This window comes from Astyanax mexicanus, chromosome 19, assembly GCF_023375975.1.
Source record: "Astyanax mexicanus isolate ESR-SI-001 chromosome 19, AstMex3_surface, whole genome shotgun sequence".
NCBI lineage: Eukaryota > Metazoa > Chordata > Actinopteri > Characiformes > Acestrorhamphidae > Astyanax > Astyanax mexicanus.
In genome coordinates, this window is record NC_064426.1 from 28,309,240 (window position 1) to 28,332,465 (window position 23,226).

At 35.9% G+C, this 23,226-nt stretch overlaps 1 protein-coding gene across 3 annotated transcripts in view; it reads left to right on the forward strand.

Annotated features, from left to right (window-relative positions):
• The window catches only part of zgc:113333 (beta-N-acetylhexosaminidase), a 33,157-nt gene that overhangs the window by 4,824 nt on the left and 5,107 nt on the right, over positions 1-23,226 (forward strand). Inside the window, exons 1-13 of one of the 3 annotated variants that reach the window (XM_049467847.1) lie at positions 22-122; positions 2,132-2,224; positions 4,397-4,739; positions 6,521-6,630; positions 9,332-9,419; positions 9,971-10,135; positions 11,104-11,287; positions 11,400-11,471; positions 12,057-12,261; positions 16,503-16,585; positions 16,702-16,777; positions 18,194-18,292; positions 20,779-20,868. In XM_049467847.1, coding sequence (XP_049323804.1) covers positions 2,151-2,224; positions 4,397-4,739; positions 6,521-6,630; positions 9,332-9,419; positions 9,971-10,135; positions 11,104-11,287; positions 11,400-11,471; positions 12,057-12,261; positions 16,503-16,585; positions 16,702-16,777; positions 18,194-18,292; positions 20,779-20,868 — 1,589 coding nt within the window. In that variant the 5' untranslated portion in view covers positions 22-122; positions 2,132-2,150. Of the gene's footprint in view, positions 1-21; positions 123-1,835; positions 1,854-2,131; positions 2,225-4,396; positions 4,740-6,520; positions 6,631-9,331; positions 9,420-9,970; positions 10,136-11,103; positions 11,288-11,399; positions 11,472-12,056; positions 12,262-16,502; positions 16,586-16,701; positions 16,778-18,193; positions 18,293-20,778; positions 20,869-23,226 lie in introns of those variants that run through there. The other 2 variants (XM_022662093.2, XM_049467848.1) reach the window with 2 other exon arrangements.

Here is a 23,226-nt window from a genome sequence, read left to right on the forward strand (position 1 = left end):
GGTTTGTGAGGACAGAACAGAGTGATTAATCTCTTTATTCAGAATAAGTGAGCGCCACTCACGGAAATAAAGCCAATAAATACAGCACTACCTGAGGGAAAACAGGCACAGGCATTCTGACAGTAAGTGAAGCTTAATAATTCATTTGAAAAGCAGTAGTGCATATTAAACCAGTGCAGGTAATGTTTTTTCTTTTACCTGTACTTTAATTTATTACTTTTTACTCGTTACTTCTGCTTTTAAAACAAAACAAAAGAAGCATGAGGCGAGTTTACCAAAATATTTTATGTCACAACCCCCAAATGATCCTACTCAGTAAAGTAAACATGATTAAAGTGTCTAAATATCACATAAAATTAGCTCTGAAAATGAGCGTTTATTACTTTGCCTTCTTGGCTTTCGAACGCTGCCAAGCTCTAATGCCTTAGCTGTCGTTTTTTTTCTTTAGTGAAGCGTGCAGAGGTAAGCTACTGTTTTATTAGCTTGTAAACTTCATTGGCTGGTTCATGCGTATCAATTAGTGTTAAAAAATTATGAAAAGAAAAGAAAACACGTTGAATGAGAACAAGTGTGTCCAAACGTTTGACTGCTACTGTATATAATTCCTCTTAAAATTACAATAATATAATTTAATGGGTGCCGATTGGGCCAGCTGACTAAGCACTGCCACTATGAACAGGAGATCGCTGGTTCGAATCCCGGTCATGCACCTTGCTATCAGCTGCCGGAGCCCAGAGAGAGCACAATTGTCCTTGCTCTCTCTCCCTCTCTGGGTGGGTAGATGGCACTCTTTCCTCTCATCACTCCAAAGGGTGATGTCGATCAGCACAAGGCGTCTGTGAGCTGATGTATCAGAACCGAGTCGCTGCGCTTTCCTGCGCATCAGCAGCAGTTCAAAAAGAGGCGGAGTCTGACTTTACATGTATCAGAAGTGGCATGTGCTTATCTTTTCCCTTCTTGTGTTGAGGCATCACCTGTGATGGGGGGATATACAGCTGAGTGGCAGCTGCATAGGTGGGACCACCGGCCTAGCTAAACTGGGGAGAAAAAATTATAAAATAATTTAAAAAATATACAGTACTGTGCAAATGTTTTAGGCACCATTGGGAATTTCATTAAAGAAAAAGCTTCTTATCTGTGAAGTAAGTGTTCATTAGCTCAGTAAAACACCAGCATTACAATAAATACAAACAGCAATTTTACAAAAAGCAGAGCTTTTACATCCCTGTTTTCCTTAAAACATCTCCTAATCTCTTCTCCTCATCTGAGTTTAATAGAGTTATTTCTAGTTCTCATCATATTAATCAACAACTGGTTTGGTAAATTGGTAAATTTGTTAAATCAGGTGAGTTGCTGACGGAACTGAACATAATATACACATGCTGGCTGAGGAGCATCCAGAAGAAATCTGAAACCACACTTAGTTTTTCAGTTTGGCTCACAGGATATAACATACTTAGTTAAAATGAGAATTCCTTGTTACGTTTTACTGTATTTATGTTTATTTGCATCTGTTTAAATCATATGTGGTCCTTTTTTTAGGAGATAAATGGATTAGTGTAATTTGCTTTGCTGTCTAAAACTTTTGCTCAGTATTGTACATTTATTTTATTTAGTTACTTTTGGGACAGCATATCAAATCTAAATAAAAATGGTCATGAACATGACAGGCCTTAGGTTGTGTATTGTGAAATTGTTTTTAATTATCATGACATTAGACTGTCGGCTCCTCCTTCAGATTACGCCACATTTTGAATGGCCTTATTTAAATGACAGACAGACTGACAACCAGACAGAAACACAGGATTATGTATCCATTCAGAAACTCTCCTTGCTGCGAATGCCAGTCAGAGGTGTGGTCCGCGCACACTCGTTTTTCCACATTTTCCAAACAGGTTTATCAGATGTAAAGTTCTCAAAAAGTTAAATTTTATTGTTTTTTTTAAGATAAGGGGTGATCTTTAACTGACCACACTCCTCTGTTTATTAGGTTTGAATCCCATCTCCTTACTGATTACTTAAAGTATTTTAATATGCAGAGGGGTTTTGTTATGCAGATGTTCAGCAGGCGGTGTGTCATTTGTTTCTGACATTGTGGATGTCATTGGGTGTTCTCTGGTTTTCCCTGCAGTCTCTGTAGTGACAGCGAGATGGACAGGCACAAGGTGTTGAGGCTGCTGGTTCTCTGCTTGGCGCTTCTTGCCGTGATAAAATTCTTGTACAGGTGAGTGTTTATAACTATAATTAAGATTAACAGATGAACAAAGATGATTACTTCAAATTTTAGATTACTGGATTCCTATTAGATTGATTCAGAGAGAATTACTTCTCTCTGTTTTTCAGCTAAATCAACCTAAAATCTGGTTCAGATATTTAGCTGAATACAAAAAAATGCAATGCAGTAAATGTTTCACAATATTCGTAATGTTTAAATAAAATGAAATTATGAGGGAATTATTATTGAGTTCAAAATAAGGAAAAAAGAAAAGCATGACAGATTGTGCTCCAATCTCAAGTAAAAAAGAAACTTATTATTATAATATATAGTACATATAATCATATCAAAGAGGGGCATCAAATTGTAGACCATAGAGAGACAGGGCTAAATCCAGAGCATAAAGAGATAGATTTGATTAAAACCTGAGAATAGGTAGAGATAGATCTCATAAAAGACACAGATGAAGAAATAATTGAAGTTATAAAAGCTCCAGAAGATACACACAAACATTTTATGTCATAAAAAATGTCATGTATATAATGTCAAATAAAATTTCAGACTGTTTCACCGTATTTGTGATTTTTAAAATAAAATTTAATGATGAGGGAATTATTATGGAGTTTAAATTCAGAAAATGAAAAGCCACATCTATGAAAGATGAAGCTCCAATCTCAAGTCAGAAAACTTGTAAGAAAATGTACTTTATATTGAGCCTAATTTTTGTTTGCTTACCTTTTTCCATGAATATATCATCTGTTTATATAGGTTTTCTAATGATTGTTGGTTTTTACCTTTTTTTTAAGTTCAGAATGTTTCATAATAGTGTGCAACTTTGTGGATTTTAAACAATAGGTTGAAGTTTTAGTAAAAAATCACAAGGCCACATATGAAAGGTGGTGTTCAAAACTTTTTCTTTTCATTTATATTGTTTGCAATTTTTTGGACATTTTTATTGTTTTCTAAGTGTTTAAAACATATGTCAAAACATAAGTGCTGTTTATAATTTTTTATATTTTTAATTTACACACTATAAATATTAATTAGTGTGTTGCGCAGTTTTACTTATACGTCCTTTATTATTATATTATTATTATTATTATTATTATTATTATTACACCTCTTTATTAGAGCTGGAATAAGATCTGGATAAGTGCAGTAGTATTTGTATTTGCAAGCATTTAAAAAAATATTATTGTTTAAAACCCTCCCTTAAAAAAAAGAGTTCATAGATTTTTACATTACAAGTATTGTTCCTCAAGCTACAAATACAAGATTTGGCACTAGGACTGCATAATATATTGTTTAAGCATTGTCATTGCGATGTACGCATGCGCAATAGTCACATAGCAGGACGTATGATGTCACTTAAGGCAATTAAATCAAACACCTCATGTTGCAATATTTTGATTCTTGACACAAGAAATAGATACACAGCGCTGTCTCTGTGTCTGTGTAAGTGACAGGCTGCTGCTGCCTGCACGAGAAGCGCAATGGGGTAGGGGTAAGCTGCGCACTTCAGTCCAGCACAGTTTTTTACAGATATTTCCAGTTACAGGTGAATTCACGCTTTTTATCCCAGAAAAATGCTCTTATTTACCTTTTAAAAAGCCATTTAAATGCCTGATTAAAGGCATTCAAGTTTCGAGTGCTCGGCGCTTACTCAATTCTTGATCGGTCCGGACACGAGACAGTGCATGGGTGGGAGTGGGACTGGTGACGGCATGGGCCCTGCATGGTTTAATATTGCGATATATATCTTCAATAAAAATAACATTTGCAATGTTAATTGTTTCCAATATCATCCAGCCCTATTTGGCACAGTAAAGATAAGTTTAGTTACTGTTTAGTCTACTATGTCCAGTATTCAAATTCATTATATATAGCGTATTTTTTACACGTATTTACTATTTACTAATTTATTTATTTATTTACTTTCAACCTATGTGCAATATGACTGATCACTGCCTACCCCAACATATACATACTAATAAACCGTTTCCTCTTATTTGGATCTTATTTTTTTAGCATTTTCTAGATCTTAGATTTGATATATTATTGTATATTTCCTGACTATTCTTCTGTTTGGTTCTCTGTGCTACTGTACTGTTGCAAATCTTACAGCATGGATCGGTGGAATGGAAATGATCAGAATTTATTTTGTATTGTTTCCTATTACAGCCCGAGCAGGAGGAGATACCTGAACATGGACATCCCTGATTCCCAAAGTTTCTGGAGGAAGGGTCCTGCTCCTGAAAGCGACAGTGTGGATCCATCTGACAATCCTGAAGCAACTGAGCAGAAAGAGGGGCACCAAATAGTAGACCACAGGGAAGCAGGGCTAAATTATGAAGACATAGATCTGGTTAAAGCCCAAAAAGATGGTGAGGTAGAGCTCATAGAGGACACAGATGAAGAAACAATCGAAGTTATAAGCGCGCCTGAGGACACACACAAAGGCCCTCTACGGGTAGTTCACCTGGACCTTAAGGGTGCTGCACCAAAGGTCTCATATCTGAAGCAGGTGAGGGAGCATTCTCAATAGGGATGATCCAAAATGAATGAAACATCTGTCTGAAGGTCTCATATCAAATACTGTAAATAAACATATTCATTTTGCCACTTTAGTGTAAATTTAAGCAAAAAAGTAATCAGCTACAAAACTACCATTTAAACATATTTAATAAACAGCTTTTAATATCCCATCAGACATACCAACGATAGAACAATACATTTAATTCATTAGTGCTATTCTAATTATAAATGTACCATAGTAGTGCTATTCTACTCATACATTTACCTGCACATTTTTATCAACCTTTATTTTCACTCAGGAATACATGAGGATGACACTCATTTACAATGCTGCTGAGAATTTATGGATTTAAAGGGATTGATTTTTTCCTTCTTTCCCATTAATTACTTAATCACTCTCTACCAAAATGTAATCTTGCTTTCTATCCCTTCCTATTTTGATTAGATTTTTTTTTCTTTTCCCATTCGCATTATCTTCCTCTTTATAATTTTTTCTTCCACCTTTTTTTGTCTCTTTTTTTTCTTTTGTGAGTCTCATGTTTGCTTATGTCCCTATCCTTCCTCAATAAATAACCAATAAAAATAAAGTTTTAAATACCCCCCCCCCCCCCCCAAAAAAAATAAAAATAAAATAAAATAAAATAAAAGGGATTAAAAACATTTATTAAGAAATTAGAAATAATAAGTTGGGTGAAACAAAACCCTTTTTCCCTGCAGTAAAATAAGATATTGAGGGCTTTGAAAGTCAAATTGGGCAGCAAGTCTTAGGGAGTTAAAAACATTTAATAAAATCAAATAAAAGGGATTGAAAACATTCAATAAGAAATTAGAAATAATAAGGAACAAAATAGTAAAAAAAGAAGAAAAGACATACAATTTTAAAACAACATTTAATATAGATGAATAAAATATATATGTAAAGAAAAAAACTAATAAGAAATTCTAAAAAAAAGTCCATACAAATAAAAATTTACATATAAAAAGTGTCAAAACCAATTATATAATATAAAATGAAGAAAAATATAATAGTAAAAATAAAATAAAATGATAAGAATGATAAGAAATTATAAAATAAATAATAAAAACTAGGAACATAGAAATAAAAATATAAACATAATAAAAAATAATTAGATAAATAAAAAAAATAAAAAAAATTAAAATAATAAGAAAAAAAATAATTTAAAAAAATTAATAAAAAAAAAAAATCATAGGCTTTCTGATGGTGCCCAGAAACTAAAAGTTTAAAATGTTTCAGTGATCCCAGCAAGCTGAGCTTTAACGTTTCCTGTAGTGAATTCCAGCTCACTGGTGCTCTGTAGCTAAAAGCAGATTTTTCTAGTTCACTTAAAACTATTGATTCCTGACAGGTAATCCAGCACCTGGAGCAAGTCTAATATGTTTTCACTTTTTATGCATTTCAAATTTAGTCATAAATGAATTGCGTTCTACTCAAGTTATGTGAGTAAAATCTACACAGACAAAAGTAGCCAGATGCTAAGGCTAATTTGTAGCCCTATAGCTACAGGAAACAGATGCAAAACAGACAGTTTGTGAAGAGGGAGGAAACACAGTAATCTGATATGGAGCATGATAAAGGATGAATGAAACACTTTGTCTTAACATTATCACAAACACTGGGATATTACTTATTTATTTATTTACTATTTACAGCCAGACAGTTTCAGTTTTCATCTTAATTCTCAGGTTCCTGTACAGTAATTGTATTCAGTCTATCAGTCTGTCTTATTTAATTGTGTGGGGCTGTTGCAGATTTTTCCACTGCTGTCCTCTCTGGGTGCTGATGGCATTTTGTTGGAGTATGAGGACATGTTTCCATATAAAGGAAAACTTAAAATCCTCAGGTCACCGTTTGCGTACAGGTGGGTTTGTGTTATTTCTGAATTTCAGATTAATAAATTGTGCTGCATTCCATTTAAACTCAGTATAAAATTTCAACTGGAAGTCAGTTTTTCCACTCTAAAAGTTGAGTTGGGAGTTTATTATCAGTCAGACACTGATACTGTTTAACGTCCATCTGTGGACATGTTCTTATCATGTTTTGACATGCAAAATACTGCATAATACTAGGGTTGTCACAATACCAAAATTTTGACTTCGATACCGATACCAACTGTAGTATCACGATTCTCGATACCAAAACGATACTTGGAAGAAAAAAAAAAAAACAATAAAAATATCTGAACATAAAATGTTTATTTTTGACTGAACTGGATTGAACACTGAACAATCGGTGCAAACGTTTTTATTCTAAAATGAAACATTTGAACAAAAAACAAGTTTCGTTATTATAACCTTAACTATAACATAATTATCTACTTCCACTTCCTAAAAACTAAAACTAAAACCAGAGGTAATGGTAGCCTGACTATGTGAACCTGACGGGCGGGCAGAAGTTAAGTTCTGAATAAGGAAAATAAAGAGACAGAAGAACATTACAATGTTATGTTCATTTTAACACTCACTGCTCCGTTTTATTAATCAACCGTTTACCATTTTTAATAAGCCCATGTTCAGTGTAACGATCAAGCAGGCTACGTGCCTGACCACAGATTTGCGATGGAAACGCGAAAACGTGAACATCTTGAGTTCATGTTTCACAGCCAATGGGACAATGGAGAAATAGAGAAAACCACGGGTCCAAAACAAAACTCCTGCACACTCCTCTCCGTGTTAATGTGATTTACTAGCAGTCGCTAGTAAATCTTAGTAAAGCTACAGACAGAGTGTATCTTGACTAACTCCACTAACCTGTCGACTTCTCAGCTCTTTGTAGAGATCAGGGTGCTTGTCTGCTAAATGAATGAGCGAAATATGATCAGAATTATGTTAAATAACACTGTAACATAGAAGCATAGAACTATTATTTAATTAAAATGATTTTTAAGAACAGCTAAACACAGTGCTGCAGGTCAAACGCGGAGGCGTTCACGTGCGAGAGAGACAGAGAGAGAGACAGAGAAAGACACAGAGAGAGAGAGAGAGACACAGAGAAAGAGACACAGCGAGAGTGAGAGAGATTTGCGTGTTCTGATGTGAGCTACTCACAGGTAAAGGTTCTCTTTTATCTCCTCGTGCTCATATTCTAGTCCCACACATAAGTCTGCAGCTCCCTCAGTGTTTTCTGTCGTATTTTGCGGCTAGCGCGAGCGCTTACAACTAACACCGCGGACCGTGAGGTGCCGCCGCGCTTGTGCCGAATCCGCTACTGAATCCGACTCCCGCTTCGCGGACAGAATCGGCACAACACCCCCCGCTGTACAACTGCGGGAGTGAAAACAGCGCTAATAAATAAAGTAGTTTAGTTTCACTTTCAGTTTTCGTTATTTTCGTTATTTTATTTAAAAATATAAATATAAATAAAAAACAGATGCCTACATCTCAGACTATTTTCCTACACTTCACTCCTCGCGCCCGTTTTGTCCACAAGTCGCGGACGAGAGACTGTTATTTTAGCCGTCGCCATTCTACACTCGCTGCTGCTCTGCTGGCTTGCGCGTGAATCGATTCATTTGTTCAGAACACTAAGTTTATCTGAATCCTGCCACACCGACTGCTGCGGTGTGAATCAGTTTTCTTATGAACTGAATCAAATCGCGCCTACTAATTTGACTCATTTGAAGCTAGTGACTGGGCTATATACAGTATCGAAAGCATCGAACGCTAAAGAACCGAATCGTTTGTGATGACGTAGTATCGAAAAAGAATCGAACCTTCGGTACACCGTGCAACTCTACATAATACATTGTTATTAGTATCACAAGCAATGCAAACATGTGATAAGGTTAACAATGCTAACCGAGGACATAAAAAGTAGGACATATTCAGAAAACACTGGTTAATCATTGTAAAACCAGTTGTGCAAGGCTGTATTTGTACCCTCATGATACCAAAAACACATCAACATGCCCTAAATCAAGCTGCACAACACGCCATTTACTGGTAAAATAGGGCCCCAAACATAAACGCAACGTAAAACCAGTTGCGTAAACTGCAAAGTCTTAAGCTGCATGTTTTTTTTTCTTCTTTTTTTTCTTTCAAACTTTTATCCCATTTTCTCCCCAAATTAAAAGCCCAATTACCCAACCCACTTATTAAGACTCCCCCTATCACTAGTGATGCCCCAACACACCAGGATGGTGATGACGAGCACATGCCTCCTCTAATACATGTAAAGTCAGACTCCGCCTCTTTTTAAACTGCTGCTGATGCAGCATAACCGAGTAGCATCACAGCATACTCGGAGGAAAACGCCGCGACTCGGTTCTGATACATCAGCTCACAGATGCAGCCGTGTGCTGATCAACATCACCCTTTGGAGTGATGAGGGGAAAGAGTGACATCTACCATTTACCCACCCAGAGAGAGCAAGGCCAGTTGTGCTCTCTCAGGGCTCTGGTAGCTGATGGAATGTTTTTTTTTGTTTGTTTTTTTAGAATATTTTTATCTAAATTTTCTGTACTGAGATAATTAATGTAATATAAATGTAATGCAGCAGTTTACTCTATGTTGACCTTGACTTATGATATGCGTTGCTGACACCTGTCTCATTATCTGGAACAGTGAGGAGGACATAGAAGAAATTAAGAACTTGGCAAGTCTCAACAACCTTGAGATCATACCACTGGTCCAGGTGTTTGGACATCTAGAGGTAAATAAATATATGCTTTTATCATATATTTTATATGCTGCAAATGTACTGTATGTAATACTAAACCTACCACAAAAGGCTCACATATGTATGTAGATCGATTGTAAAGTGTTACCTCAGGAGCTGTCTTGAGTACCCCGAAACCCATATAAGTTGTGAGGTGGTATCTTGTTAGTGAGATTAACTTATTAATATGCCTTGTTCCGTATATGGGTTACAGGTGTAGTTGATACAAAACCCTTTTTCTCTGCAGTAAAATAAAATATTTGCATTCTGATAATTTGAGGGCTTTGACGTTTCCTGCTTAAGTCAAATTGGGCAGCAAGTCTTAGGGAGTTATACCATTTCCAGTCCCATGACATTTGGCATGTCAGTGAATATGCAAAACACCATGTTCTAATTGCAGTAGACTATTATCTCCTTTCATTCTTCACACATTTCATAGAATGTGAAGCAAAGAGGCCGGACGAGCTGGTGGAATGCTGCAACACCAGCTGTACTGTGGTTTCAACATGTGTCTCACTCCTCTCTCCTTCTCTCTTTACGAGCAGTTTGTTCTGAAGCATGAGAAGTACGATCATTTGAGAGAGGTGGACACGTTCCCCACCAGCCTGAACCCTGTGGCCCCCGGTGCTCTGGAGCTGATTAAAAGCATGTTAATGCAGGTCCTGAAGAAACACCCAAAGGCACGCTGGTTCCACATTGGAGCTGATGAGGTTTGTAAAGCCTAATAGATGCTTGAACTTTAAGAAGTGAGAAATATACAAACACGCTTCTCGCCACTGAGCAAATGTCAAAAGTTTGGTAACAAACATCAAAAATATTGCAGGCCAATCTTTAAACACTGTCTATTAAAAAAAAAAAATAAAGGATCTTCCTTTTAGTTATTTTACTACATAATTTGAATACACAAACTGTCAACATTTCTTGATGAAATGACCAATAAAAATTCTCCAAAATTACCTGAAATAAGCTATTTTTACATTGACTTCCATTAAAAGTGAGAAAGATTTTTTTCTCTCTTGTTTTGGAGATGCATGATCTTCATTGGACAGCAACTATATAGGATACTGGCCCAGTCACTGGCCCTGGCCCATTGTGACCTTTGAGTTAAGCTTTTGTTGTGTATACTGTTTATATGATGTTTAAGGGCACCATGGAATATTGAGGAGAGGGATTCACACAATATTTGGCAACCAACATTTTCTGTCCGACAAAAATGCCAAGCAAAAAGCAAGCATTTTTCTTTGTTTGGTCAAAAAAGTGAACAGACTGAATAATTCATACAGGACAATGATATTTATTATATATTTTTTTTCGATAATGAGATTAATGACAATATGACAGAACACTGAAAAATATTTAATTAATTATACTTCTTTTAACCATGTGGGCACGGGTAGGGGAGGTTGCCCCCCTGCACACACCCCCCCTGAGTCCACTAGAGTTCTTCACAGTAAATAATAGACTGCTTTCAAGACAGGATACTGCTATTATTGTGATGTGTACTTTTTAAAGTCACAATATTATTGTCACAATATGATATGGCACACCCCTGTTCCCAGTGTTTTTTTTATTATTGTTAATTTCTGTAGTCCATTAACTATTCAGGATCATCCAGTTCTTACTTGTTTTTGCTCAGTGTATAATGTGCGCTGACGCCCTCTTTTCATTAAACATTCAGGTTTATGGGCTCGGCCAGAGCGAGGACTCCAAACACTGGATGGAAAAGAACAATGGAGATGTGGGCGCACTGTACCTCATGCATCTGTCTGCAGTTTGCAACACAGTGACTGAAGTCAGGCCTGGCATTAAGCTGCTCTTTTGGGACGACATGCTCAGGAAGTTCAGTGTCCCCACCATACGCAGTATGTATAAGTAGAACCACTAAACAAAAAATGCCATTTTTAATTTTTTTTCTCAGTAATGTGTAAATACAATTGAAAAAATAAACTAAAAAATTAATTTTGCTTTTTCTAGACTCAAGTTTGCCAACACTCGCATTCCCCATGATCTGGAACTACAGCCCAAACATGGATGTGAATAGCGTCGGTAAGATTTATCACAGTGGGGTGCTGAATGGTCCAGCAGTCTAAAAAGCAATGTCACTGCAATTGGGAGATCTCTGGTTTGAATCCCGGTCATGCGGCTTGCCATCAGCTGCCAGAGCCCTGAGAGAGCACAATTGGCCTTGCTCTCTCTGAGTGTGTAGTTGAGGAGAGTTTTTTCTTTTCTCTCGTCACTCCAAAGGGTGATGTCGATCAGCACAAGGCTGCGTCTGTGAACTGATGTATCAGAACCGAGTTGCTGCATTTTCTTCCGAGTGCACTGTGATGCTACTCGGCAATGCTGCATCCATCAGCAGCAGTTCAAAAAGAGGCAGTGGCTGACTTTATTCACATGTGTCAGAGGAGGCATGTGCTAGTCTTCACTCTTGATGTGATGGTGGAAATACAGCTAAATATCAGCTATATGGATGGGACAATTGGCCTAGCTAAATTGGAAGAAAAAAAGGGGGGAAATTTTGAAAAAAATCTAAAGCAGCAATTTCTTGATCTGTTAAACCATTACAAGTATTATTAATAATAAAATGAACAAACAATCACTTTAATGATAATTTTTTTTTCTAATTTGCAGGGCAGCTACTGCATCAATACCAGGACTCTGGATTTAAAGGCGTATGGTTTGCGAGTGCGTTTAAAGGAGCTTCAGATATTGACCAGCGGTGGACACCAATCAACGCTCGTTTACAGAACCATCTAGGCTGGCTCAAAGTCATCGAGTCAATGACAGAGTTCCCCTCTATAGAATATCAAGGCATTGCTCTAACAGGCTGGCAAAGGTTTGTGCACATTTTATCCTCACATTACATTATGCTCATTATTTATTAGGAGAGTGCAGAATGCAATCTGAGGATTGAGCCACTTATGGTTCATCCTGCTGTTGCCTGAATTGTTCTTTAATGTTAAATGCACAAAACAAAATGTAGTTTTTACTTATTTGTAGTAGAGGTGTGTAGAGGAGTTGTATAAAATTATAATTATTATATCCCAAATTCCAAATAAAAATATTGTCATTTAGAGCATTTATTTGCAGAAAATGAGAAATGGCTGAAAATAGAAAATAGTTTTAGGAGTTCAGAAATCAATATTTGGTGGAATAACCCTGTTTTTTAATCACAGTTTTCATGCATCTTGGCATGTTCTCCTGCACCAGTCTTACACACTGCTTTTGAATAACTTTATGCCACTCCTGGTGCAAAAATGTAAGCTGTTCAGCTTGGTTTGATGGCTTGTGATCATCCATCTTCCTCTTGATTATATTCCAGAGGTTTTCAACTTAGTAAAATCAAAGAAACATATAATTTTAAAGTGGTTTCTATTTTTTTTCCAAAGCTGTATATTCTAACCACCTTCAGACTGCCTGTAACTGTTTTAATTACGTTTTTGCCTTTTACCTTTTAAATATTTTTAAATATTTACCTTTTACTTATTTTTTCCTGTTTTAACTTTTGGCTTTATAGCTTTTTATTTAAATAATTTATTTTGTCTTTTTATTCATTATTTGTTTATTTCCTGTTTTACCTTTTGATCTAGGATTTCCATTACCACTTTCTTTATAATCTTAGTGTTACTTATATCTACTTTATTTTTTTATCTTATATTCTTTATTATTTGTGTTTGTTATTTTTGATTTTATTTAAATGATTTATCTCTTTATTTGACTGCTTTAAAAGTCAACATTTTAGCCTGTCCACTGATCCTTTTATTCTGAACTATTTTATCTTAATTATTTATTTGTTTTTCTAATACCTTATCTATTAAAAGTAATATAATACAGGAAATTGACAAATCCTGCACCTAACAGCTGGGGTTATGCATAGGGCTCAGCCAGGATCTACTACTCACTCAACTAACAACAATAGCAAAACCACCACAATCTGATACTGGCTCGACAAGAATCCAGAAGCACAGCCTAACACTATGTTCATGGTCCATTGCCTCAACTGCCAAGTAACAGACCTACCAAAAAATAACCTATGAACACACAGAATCCCTCCTTAATCTAAGCTCACTTCCTTTAACTATGGCAACAACACACTTACCTAAGCACAATCACACACAATAAATCACGTTATAAGTTGCGTGAGCAGAACACAGCAACCACTACCATCTGATACTGGCTCGACAAGAATCCAGAAGCATAGCGAACTATGTTCATGGTCCGTGCCTCAACTGCCAAGTACTCAGACGTCTACAAAAACTCATGAGACAAATTATTACAAGAGCAGGACCACACCAATCCCCTTCATCCAAACTCTAACACAAACTTCAGTGCAAGCTCTTCTCAGGGGTCATCAGGCAGGCACCTTCCTTCGTCAGTGTTTCGCTGAATTAGGCCCACGACACCTACAGAAGGCTCAACAGTGAAGTCTGGCGTCCCAGACCCACCCCCCTCCAAGCCTGCTGTAGAAGCACAAACTCACTCCCTTCCCCACACAGCCTCAGCCCTTCTGAACCACAACCACTGACTAGATCTTTCAGCTACATCTGACAACTCCTTCACTACAGTCCTTAGCACACGACCTCTAATTCCGAATTCAGACAGCAGTCTTGTGGCAGACTTCGCAACAAAGCCTCTAGTACCTACCTCTACCGGTCTAATATACGCTTGCCACCCACGCTCTCTCACCTCAGCCACCAAGTCTGTATACTTCAGCCTTTTCCTTTCATAAGCTCCATCTACCTCGTCTTCAAACGGAACAGTCAGCTCTATAAAATACACTATCCGCTTATTTTCAGAGTACAACACTACATCCGGCCTCAAGGTTGTAACCAGAATGCACTCTGGGATCTGCAGTTTACTACCTACATCCACTAATAACTTCCAATCTCGTGCATTGGCCCACTTACCAGCAGTTTTCAAGCACTGTGCTGTTTCTCCACTATGCTGCCCCTCACGCACAAACGTGATTACCCTACTGCAACCTACCACGGGCATGTTATTAACTTCTAACCGTTTCTTATCAAGTGCACCTGCAAGAGATCTAAGTACCTGATTATGCCTCCATGTGTAGCGCCCCTGGGATAGACTCACCTTACATGCCGACAAAATGTGCTTCCGCGTGCCACTTCCTGCATATAGCTTACAACTTGGATCCTCACCCACCCACTGAGCAAGGTTTTGTGGCGTTGGCAGAACATCATATGTAGCTCCCAAAAGAAACTTTATACGGCCTGTATCCAATCCCCATAACTCTCGCCAGGTGATTCTCCGCTTCTCTACACTTTCTCATCTCATCCACTGCCCCTGTTTACTCTGCCCTGCTGCTTTTGCCCTCCTTGCTTCCTCCTCCTGCTCACGAATAAACCCTGTAACCATACGCCTTTTCTCAGGTGATGTGGCCTTGCCGAATGCTTTCCAAGAATCACCTAAACCTAATCCTGCCCTCCCATTTTGCACCTGCCCCACAACATCCCTGTGCTCCAGTGCCCTCCTTGCGGCTTGAGTAGCTTCTCGAGCATTCCACTTTCTCCCAGACCTAGTCACTGGTGCTGTTGCTTTAACCAGCCCGTCTTTTGACCCTAACAACTGCATTTCACGTCCTACCTTAGCACATTTGAACTCCTCAACCAAGCTCGTCAACGGCAGTTCCAGCATCCCTCTCCCACACCACGCCACACTACTAAGGCAACGCGGCACCCCCAACCATGTCCTTATAGCCTTGCTCATAACCCTTTCTAACCTCTCAACCTCAGAAATCGGAATATCATAAACTGTAAGTGGCCACCTTAGACGAGGCAACAAACCAAACTGCAGACACCACAATTTTAATTTACCTGGCAGAAAAGACTTATCAATTCTATTAATGGCCTCCACCATTTCTATCCTCAACCCTTCCACTTGCTCTTTATCATTCAGTGCTGCAGTATACCACCTACCTAAACTCTTAACTGACTTTTCCAATATAGATGGTATGACTTCTCCCTCCATCATAAACCTTTCTTGTATCAATTTCCCTTTAACGATTGATACACTCCTAGACTTGCTCGGTTTAACTTTCATCCTAGCCAGCCTAAGATTATCATTTAACTTCCCTAGCAGTCGCCGGGTACATGGCACCGTGGTCGTTAATGTTGTCATATCGTCCATAAACGCCCTAACTGGTGGGAGCCGGGTGCCATCATGCAGCCTCTCCCCGCCTACGACCCACTTAGAAGCCCTAATAATCACCTCCATTGCCATCGTAAACGCTAGCGGTGAAATTGTACAACCTGCCATTATACCTATTTCCAGTCGTTGCCAAGATGTGACACACTCCCCTACACTAAAGCAAAACTGTATGTCTTCAAAATAGGCTTTAACTAACCTTGAAATCTCTTCTGGAACCCTAAAAAAATTGAATGCCTTCCACAACAATGCATGCGGTACCGAACCAAAAGCATTAGCCAGATCTAAAAACACCACATGTAGATCCTTTTTCTCGGCTCTTGCTGTTTGAATCTGATGCCAAATCATACTATTATGCTCTATGCAACCAGAAAAACCTGAAATTCCTGCCTTTTGTACAGACGTATCAATTAAATTATTTTTTTTCAGGTACGTTGCTAGTCTACGTGCAACCACACTAAAGAAGATCTTACCCTCCACATTCAACAAGCTTATGGGACGGAACTGATCAATAGCCACAGAATCCTTTTCTTTTGGGATAAGAACACCACCTGCTCTGCGCCACTCCTTTTAAATATTATGTTTCTTGTTTTTTATGACGTTCGTTATTTTAGCTATTTTATCATGATTAAATACTTGATTCAAATTCTATTTTTTAGTTTTAAATGCTTGGCTGCATTGAAACCGAGGATTACAGTCAAAGGTTGATTGTTTGATAAGTAAACTGTACGTACACTTTATAGTTTTATGGAAGAACAGGAAACTCCACATGCAAATAAGCAACTGATTTCAGTCCAGTATAGAACTGTATGTTGTAGCCACTCAACAGACATATTGTAGTAGTTACTGAATAGCCTGGTGATTAAGGGGTTAATAACAAATCTAATAATGGTGTGTGTGTATTTTCCTCAGGTTTGAACATTTCACTGTGCTGTGTGAAATATTCCCTGTGGGCATCCCTTCCCTGGCCGTCTGCTTGCAGACTCTAAAACACGGTGAGAACCAGAAGCACCAGAAGGAAAAATGACCACAATGAATCTTACTAAAGAAATGAAAATGGAACAGTATCCATAATGCATCATAAACAGCAGATTCACCTTTTTTGAGACAGGTTCATTTAATCAAGAGGCAGAAAATGACGTACATCAGATTTTGGGCTGTAAAATTCAAATGGAAGCAAACAATTGGTAAGTAGTAGTAGTAGTGTCTGTTTTTTCCTTGTGTTACGTATATGTAAAATATATATTTGTAAAACTCCTTTCATTTTTGTTTGCAAAAATCAAAACATTTCTGTTGGTTTGGTAATAAGGAAAGGCAGGTGACAGAATATACAGTGGTGTTTGGATGACAATGATAGGTAATGAATAATGTTGTAGTGTTTAAAGAATAGACATGCTATTAGAATGACATGGCACATGACATGGACGTGAAGAAAAAAGTTACTTTATTTCAGTAATTCAGTTCAAAATGTAAAATTCATATATTATATAGATGTATTACACACAGAGTGATCTATTTTAAGCATTTTTTTCTTTTATTAGTGATGATTATGGCCTACAGCCAATGAAAACCCAGAAATCAGTTTCTCAGAAAATTTGAATTAGTACTTTTGGCAGTGTGGGCAGGGTGCCAAGTCCTGCTGGAAAATGAAGTCCACTCATATGCTGGTGTTGATCCACTGTGTTTTATCAAGTCCAAAGTCAGTGCAGTAGTTTTCCGGAAAATCTTACAGCACTTCATTCCGCTTGTGTAGCTGGGAGATATCCCAGAACATGAAAAGATGACCAATGAGTATATATATATATATATATATATACATATATATAAAAGGAACAACAAAAAAAATATATATATATATATATATATATATATATATATATATATATATATATATTAGAAAAGAGTAAAAGTACATCAACGAATGAACACATAGTGTAATAAAATCTCCATAGATCAACACATTCACAACCCAGAGAGTGAGAGAGAGAGAGAAAGAAAGAAAGAAAGAAAGAAAGAGAGAAAGAAAGAAAGAAAGAAAGAGAGAAAGCCAGTTAACAGCTTGTTGTCCAGTTCCAATGACGTGATCAGCTCCAGCCTGCCTGTCTCCTAGTTCATATGTACTGGTCCCAGAACAGCAGAACAGCAGTGAAGCTTCTCTGCTACTCAGGGTCACATTTTCCTCACAGCTCCCATTGTTGATAAAAAAGAACAAACAACCTCCAAAGCCTTGTGTCACTGTGGAAGTTAAAAAGAGAGTAAAGATCTCTTTTTGTTATTAAGTGAATTATTAAGCGAACAGTAAAAATAATAACTGTATATATACATTTATAAAACCATGACAGTAAAATAAATAAATGCTTAAATATGATGTACTAAATGTTTGAGATGGGCATGTATATCATTGTTGTCACACACAAAAACAATCCAAAATGACAAATTTATAGCAAAAAAAGACCTTAACTTTCAATGGAAGTGTAAAATCATTTTATTGATTTTAATTCATGTATTTATTACACAATGTAAAGAACAACTGTCAAAAACAGAAAAAATGGAGACACAAGGTCAGTAATGTGTGTCTGTGTTCTTCTCTCTTCGAATTCCAGTGAAGGCAGTGGGGCGTTTGCAGGAGCTGAGGTTTATCACACAATACAGAAGATCCACAACGAGCTGCAGACCTCCATTCAAAACATAAAGGCAGATCAGTGAGTTCTTCCTTATAACCTTAACTCAGGGGTGTCCAAACATATTCACACTGGGCCTGTGTGGCTGCAGGATTTCATTCCATCCAAACATTCCAGTATACTTAAAAGTGTATTTTAATAAGTTAAAAAAGAGGAATAGAAGTTTATAATTAGTAAACTAACAGTACACTTATAAGTTATAGTTACTTTTATTACAGTTCAAAGTGTACCTGAACTACAAAATTAGGCTTAGATGTAAACATGATGTACAGATGTAAACATGTGTACTGAAAGTTTACTAAATATACAGTTCTGGGGAAAACAAAAATTAGAGACCACTTAAAATGAAGAGTTTCTTTGATTTTACCAAATTGAAAACCTCTGGAATATAATCAAGAGGAAGATGAATGATCACAATCCATCAAATCCACCAAACTGAACTGCTTAAATTTGTTCACCAGGAGAAAAGGCATAAAGTTATCCAAAAGCAGTGTGTAAGACTGGTGGAGGAGAACATGCCAAGATACAAGATACAAACTGGGAATAAAAACCAGGGTTATTCCACCAAATATTGATTTCTAAACTCTTAAAACTTTATGAATATGAACTTGTTTTCTTTGCATTAATTAAGTTCTAAAAGTTCTCTTTTGTTATTTTAGCCATTTCTCATTTTCTGCAAAAAAATGCTCTAAATGACAATATTTTTATGTGGAATTTAGAAGAAATGTTGTTCGTAGTTTATAGAATAAAACAACAATGTTCATTTTACTCAAACATATACATATAAATAGCAAAATCAGAGAAACTGATTCAGAAACTGATATAAAAAGTGGTCTCTTAATTTTTTCCAGAGCTGCATAACTAAATTAGTTTTAAAGTATACTTCAAGTGTACACGTAGTAAACTTAGAATACATTACTAGTTTACATCTATGTTTTATTTTAGCCCATATTAGTAAATTAGTTGTGTACTCAAAATGTACACCCAAAGCTTATACTTAAAAGTATACTTTTATATACTAACATTGGTCCAATTAAGTCCCAAGAATTATTGAAATAGTACACTTACAAGTTTACTACAAGGACACTGATCCTAGTATACTAACTACATAATATAAATTTTGGAAATATACTTCAACTTTACTTAAGTTTACTAATAAATAAACTGTAAATATACTTTTTTTCTGTAAGGGACTATGAAAAACCTCCTAGTATTTATCCTCATTTTTTACTCTTCATTTGTGTTTAAAGAGCAATTATCTTACGTTTTCTGGGGACAGGTAAAAATATACAAACAGGAAATGATGTATGAACTGTAGTTTACCAAAAAGCTGGGGGTGTGTTCCTTCAATTGCGCACTAATTACTAATACTAACAATAAAAACTAGAGTTTGTATTTAAAGTATGTAATATAGATTTTGATTTGAGTTTAAAAGATGAGTTAAATTTAAAATACACAGTCAATTTTTAAGTATAGTTACACTATTAGTGGACACTAGTAACTAGGGGTGGGCGATATGGCTCTAAAATAATATCACAATATTTCAGGGTATTTTTTGCGATAACGATATACTTGGCGATATAGGAAAACAGAAAAATAATTAATTCATTTCAGGAATATAGTATAATAGTATAACAGAATAATCATAATGTGGCAAAATAAATAATATAGCATAAAATAATATAATGCAGCAAAACAAAATGCAGAATATTTAGTGCATGCATATAAACTGCAAACTAAAACAATTATACAATAAATACACCTAAAGCTTCACAGTAAATAATAGACTACTTTTAAGACAGAACATCTCTATTATCACGATATGGATTTTTAACATCATGATATTTCTGTGTCTCGATATACTGTATACAATATAATATTGCCCACCCCTACTAGTAACTCACAGTGTCACAATGCAATGCAAAACAGAAAGGGCGGAGTTACTCACATCTGAACAATATGAACAATATTAGAAAAACATTACCGATAACGTACAATATTAAGATTAGTACATTAGTACGTGGCCCAGTGATCCGAGGATTGCCGGGTTGGAATCCCAGGTTATACTACTTCGCCATCAGCAGCCAGAGTCTGAGAGAGCCTAATTGGCCTTGCTCTCTGTGGGTGGGTAGATGGTGCTCTCTCCTCCCCTGGACAAAGATAGATATTTTATAACACATCTTTCCATCCTGGTACTGTTCTTAAAAAATAAATAAATAAAAACTTGATATAGAAAAGTGATATAGTAAAAAAACACTTTTAACCCTGCACCTAAAAACACAGAATATACCTAAAAAAACATTCTAAAAGAAATTCTTTGTGTGTATGAAGGGGTTAAACAGGTGGTCCTTTGCAGATACGTTTGAACATCCCTGCTTTATCCTGATGACGGCAACATTTTCATAACCACTCACTTCCTTCCATGTCATTAAAAAGTGAACACAGTCTCTCCTTGTTCTTCTCTCTCCTAAAATAACTTTTGTTTGCATATGTTTGACGTCCTGCAGCTTTTTGCGAGGTTCTCTCAGTCCGTACCATCAGAAATACAGCTTTGCAAACCCACGGAATATTGGATTCTTCATAAACACACTAAAGAAGTAAGTATGCTTCATGAATCACGAATCAGTCCTTACCCTGGGCCACATTTTAACGTTGAATCAACGTTAATGATATTGTTAATTCCACATTGGATTTGGTGGACTCAACATTGATAATAGGGGTGGGCGATATGGCTCTAAAATAATATCACAATATTTCAGGGTATTTTTGCGATAGCGATATACTCGCCGATATAGGAAAAAAGAAAAATAATTAATTCATTTCAGGAATATAGTATAAGAGTATAACAGCATAATCATAATGTGGCAAAATAAATAATATAGCATAAAATAATATAATGCAGCAAATAATATTGCAGAATATTTAGTGCATGCATATAAACTGCAAACTAAAACAATTATAAAATAAATACACCTAAAGTATTCACAGTAAATAATAGACTACTTTTAAGACAGAACATCTCTATTATCACGATATGGATTTTTAACATCACGATATTTCTGTGTCACGATATATTGTATATGATATAATATTGCCCACCCCTAATTGATATGGCAACATTGTTTCAGCATCATATGTTCAACTTTTAATAAACCATAGCTCAAATTCGTGATGCTCAAAATTGTATAGAAGAGGGTAAGAAAAACTGTACACCAAGATGAAAAATCTCTAAAAATCTACATTAATTTAATCGTGTAATCAGATCATGGGAAAACCCATGTAAAGCACAGCTGTTAGCTTATTGTCTAGTTATCTTCACATTAAATCATGCAGATTCAGAGGTGGATTCACAATGAAAAAATAACTCAAAATAAAACATTTGAACATTTAAAGTAGCTTGGAAAGGTCATGTCTAACCTCTCAGCTCTCTCTCTCTCCACCTCTATATGTTCCAGCTGGAAATACTGGTTTGTGAAATATTTTGAATAACAAGTAGTACAGGTTTAGGAGAGTACAGTGGAAAAGGGAGTAGTTCCATAGAATAAACTGAAAAAGAATCAGATAATGGGATATGTACTATTTAATTACTGTAATTAATACAGAACATCTACATTTGTAAGTAATCTGATCAAATGTTTATATAAACTTGGGAAATCAGATAATGGGTGAACTATTATTTGATTACTTGAATTATTGCAGAACATTTAACTTGGTCAGTAATCCAATCAATGCGTTTATATAAACTTGGGTAATGAGAGAATAGGAAAATTATTATCTATTTAATCTGATTACTGCAGGACATCAGAGTTTGTCAGTAATCCGATCAAAGGGTTTATATAAACTTCAATAATCAGATAATGGGAAATGTATCATTTAATTACTTTAATGAATGCAGAACTTCTAAATTTGTCAGTAATCTTATCAAATCGTTTAAAGAAACTTGGGTAATCAGATAATGGGAAACGTATTATCTAAATACACTGATTACTGCAGAACATCTAACTTTATCAGTAATCTGATCAACAAGTTTGAATTTATTTTAGTAATCAGACAATGGGAAATGTATTATTTAATTACTGTAATGAATACAGAACATCTACATTTGTCAGTAATCTAATCAAATGTTTATATAAACTTGGGAAATCAGATCATGGGTGAACTATTATTTGATTACTTGAATTATTGCAGACCATCTAATTTTGTGAGTAAAGTTAGATGTTCTGCAATAATTAAAGTAATCAGATAATTGGAAACATATTATCTAATTACTCAGATTACTGCAGAACATTTAAATTTGTGAGTAATTTGATCAACACATTTATATAAATTTGAGTAGTCAGATAATGGGAGAACTATTATCTAATTACTCAGAATACTGCAGAACAGTTTGTCAGTAATCTGATCAACACATTTAAAAACATTTGGGTAATCAAATATTGGAAAAACTAAAGTTCACATGAGTCAGGAAATAATTAGATTTTATTTTTGCAACCAGCCAATAAACTCCCAGAATTAAATGTGACTTCATAGATATACCAAACGTCATGCCGCTTTTTAACACATCAAGCTGCAATGTAATCATATATCAGCTAGTAGATGAAGATTATTAAATTTTTCAGTTTCAGGGTTGCTCCAAAAGTGTTTGGACATCATCTCCCTTATTTACCAGAATACTCCAGATAAGAGTATGCTGGTTATATGACATATGAGATTAAACTGCAGCAATCAGATTTTTGAGTACATGTGTTTTGAGACTCTCAGTGTGTGGATTAGGTTTATAATTAACATTCTGGAGTATGTTTTTAAGACCTTTTAGGAGCTTCTACACACAGGTTAACCCTTGTCCCCTTCAGGTAAACAAATGTAGTGTACTTTGGAACTTGGCGCTAGCGTAGTGTGCTGTTCTATTCACATTAAATCATGCATATTCATAGGAAAGAAAAAAACAATTCACA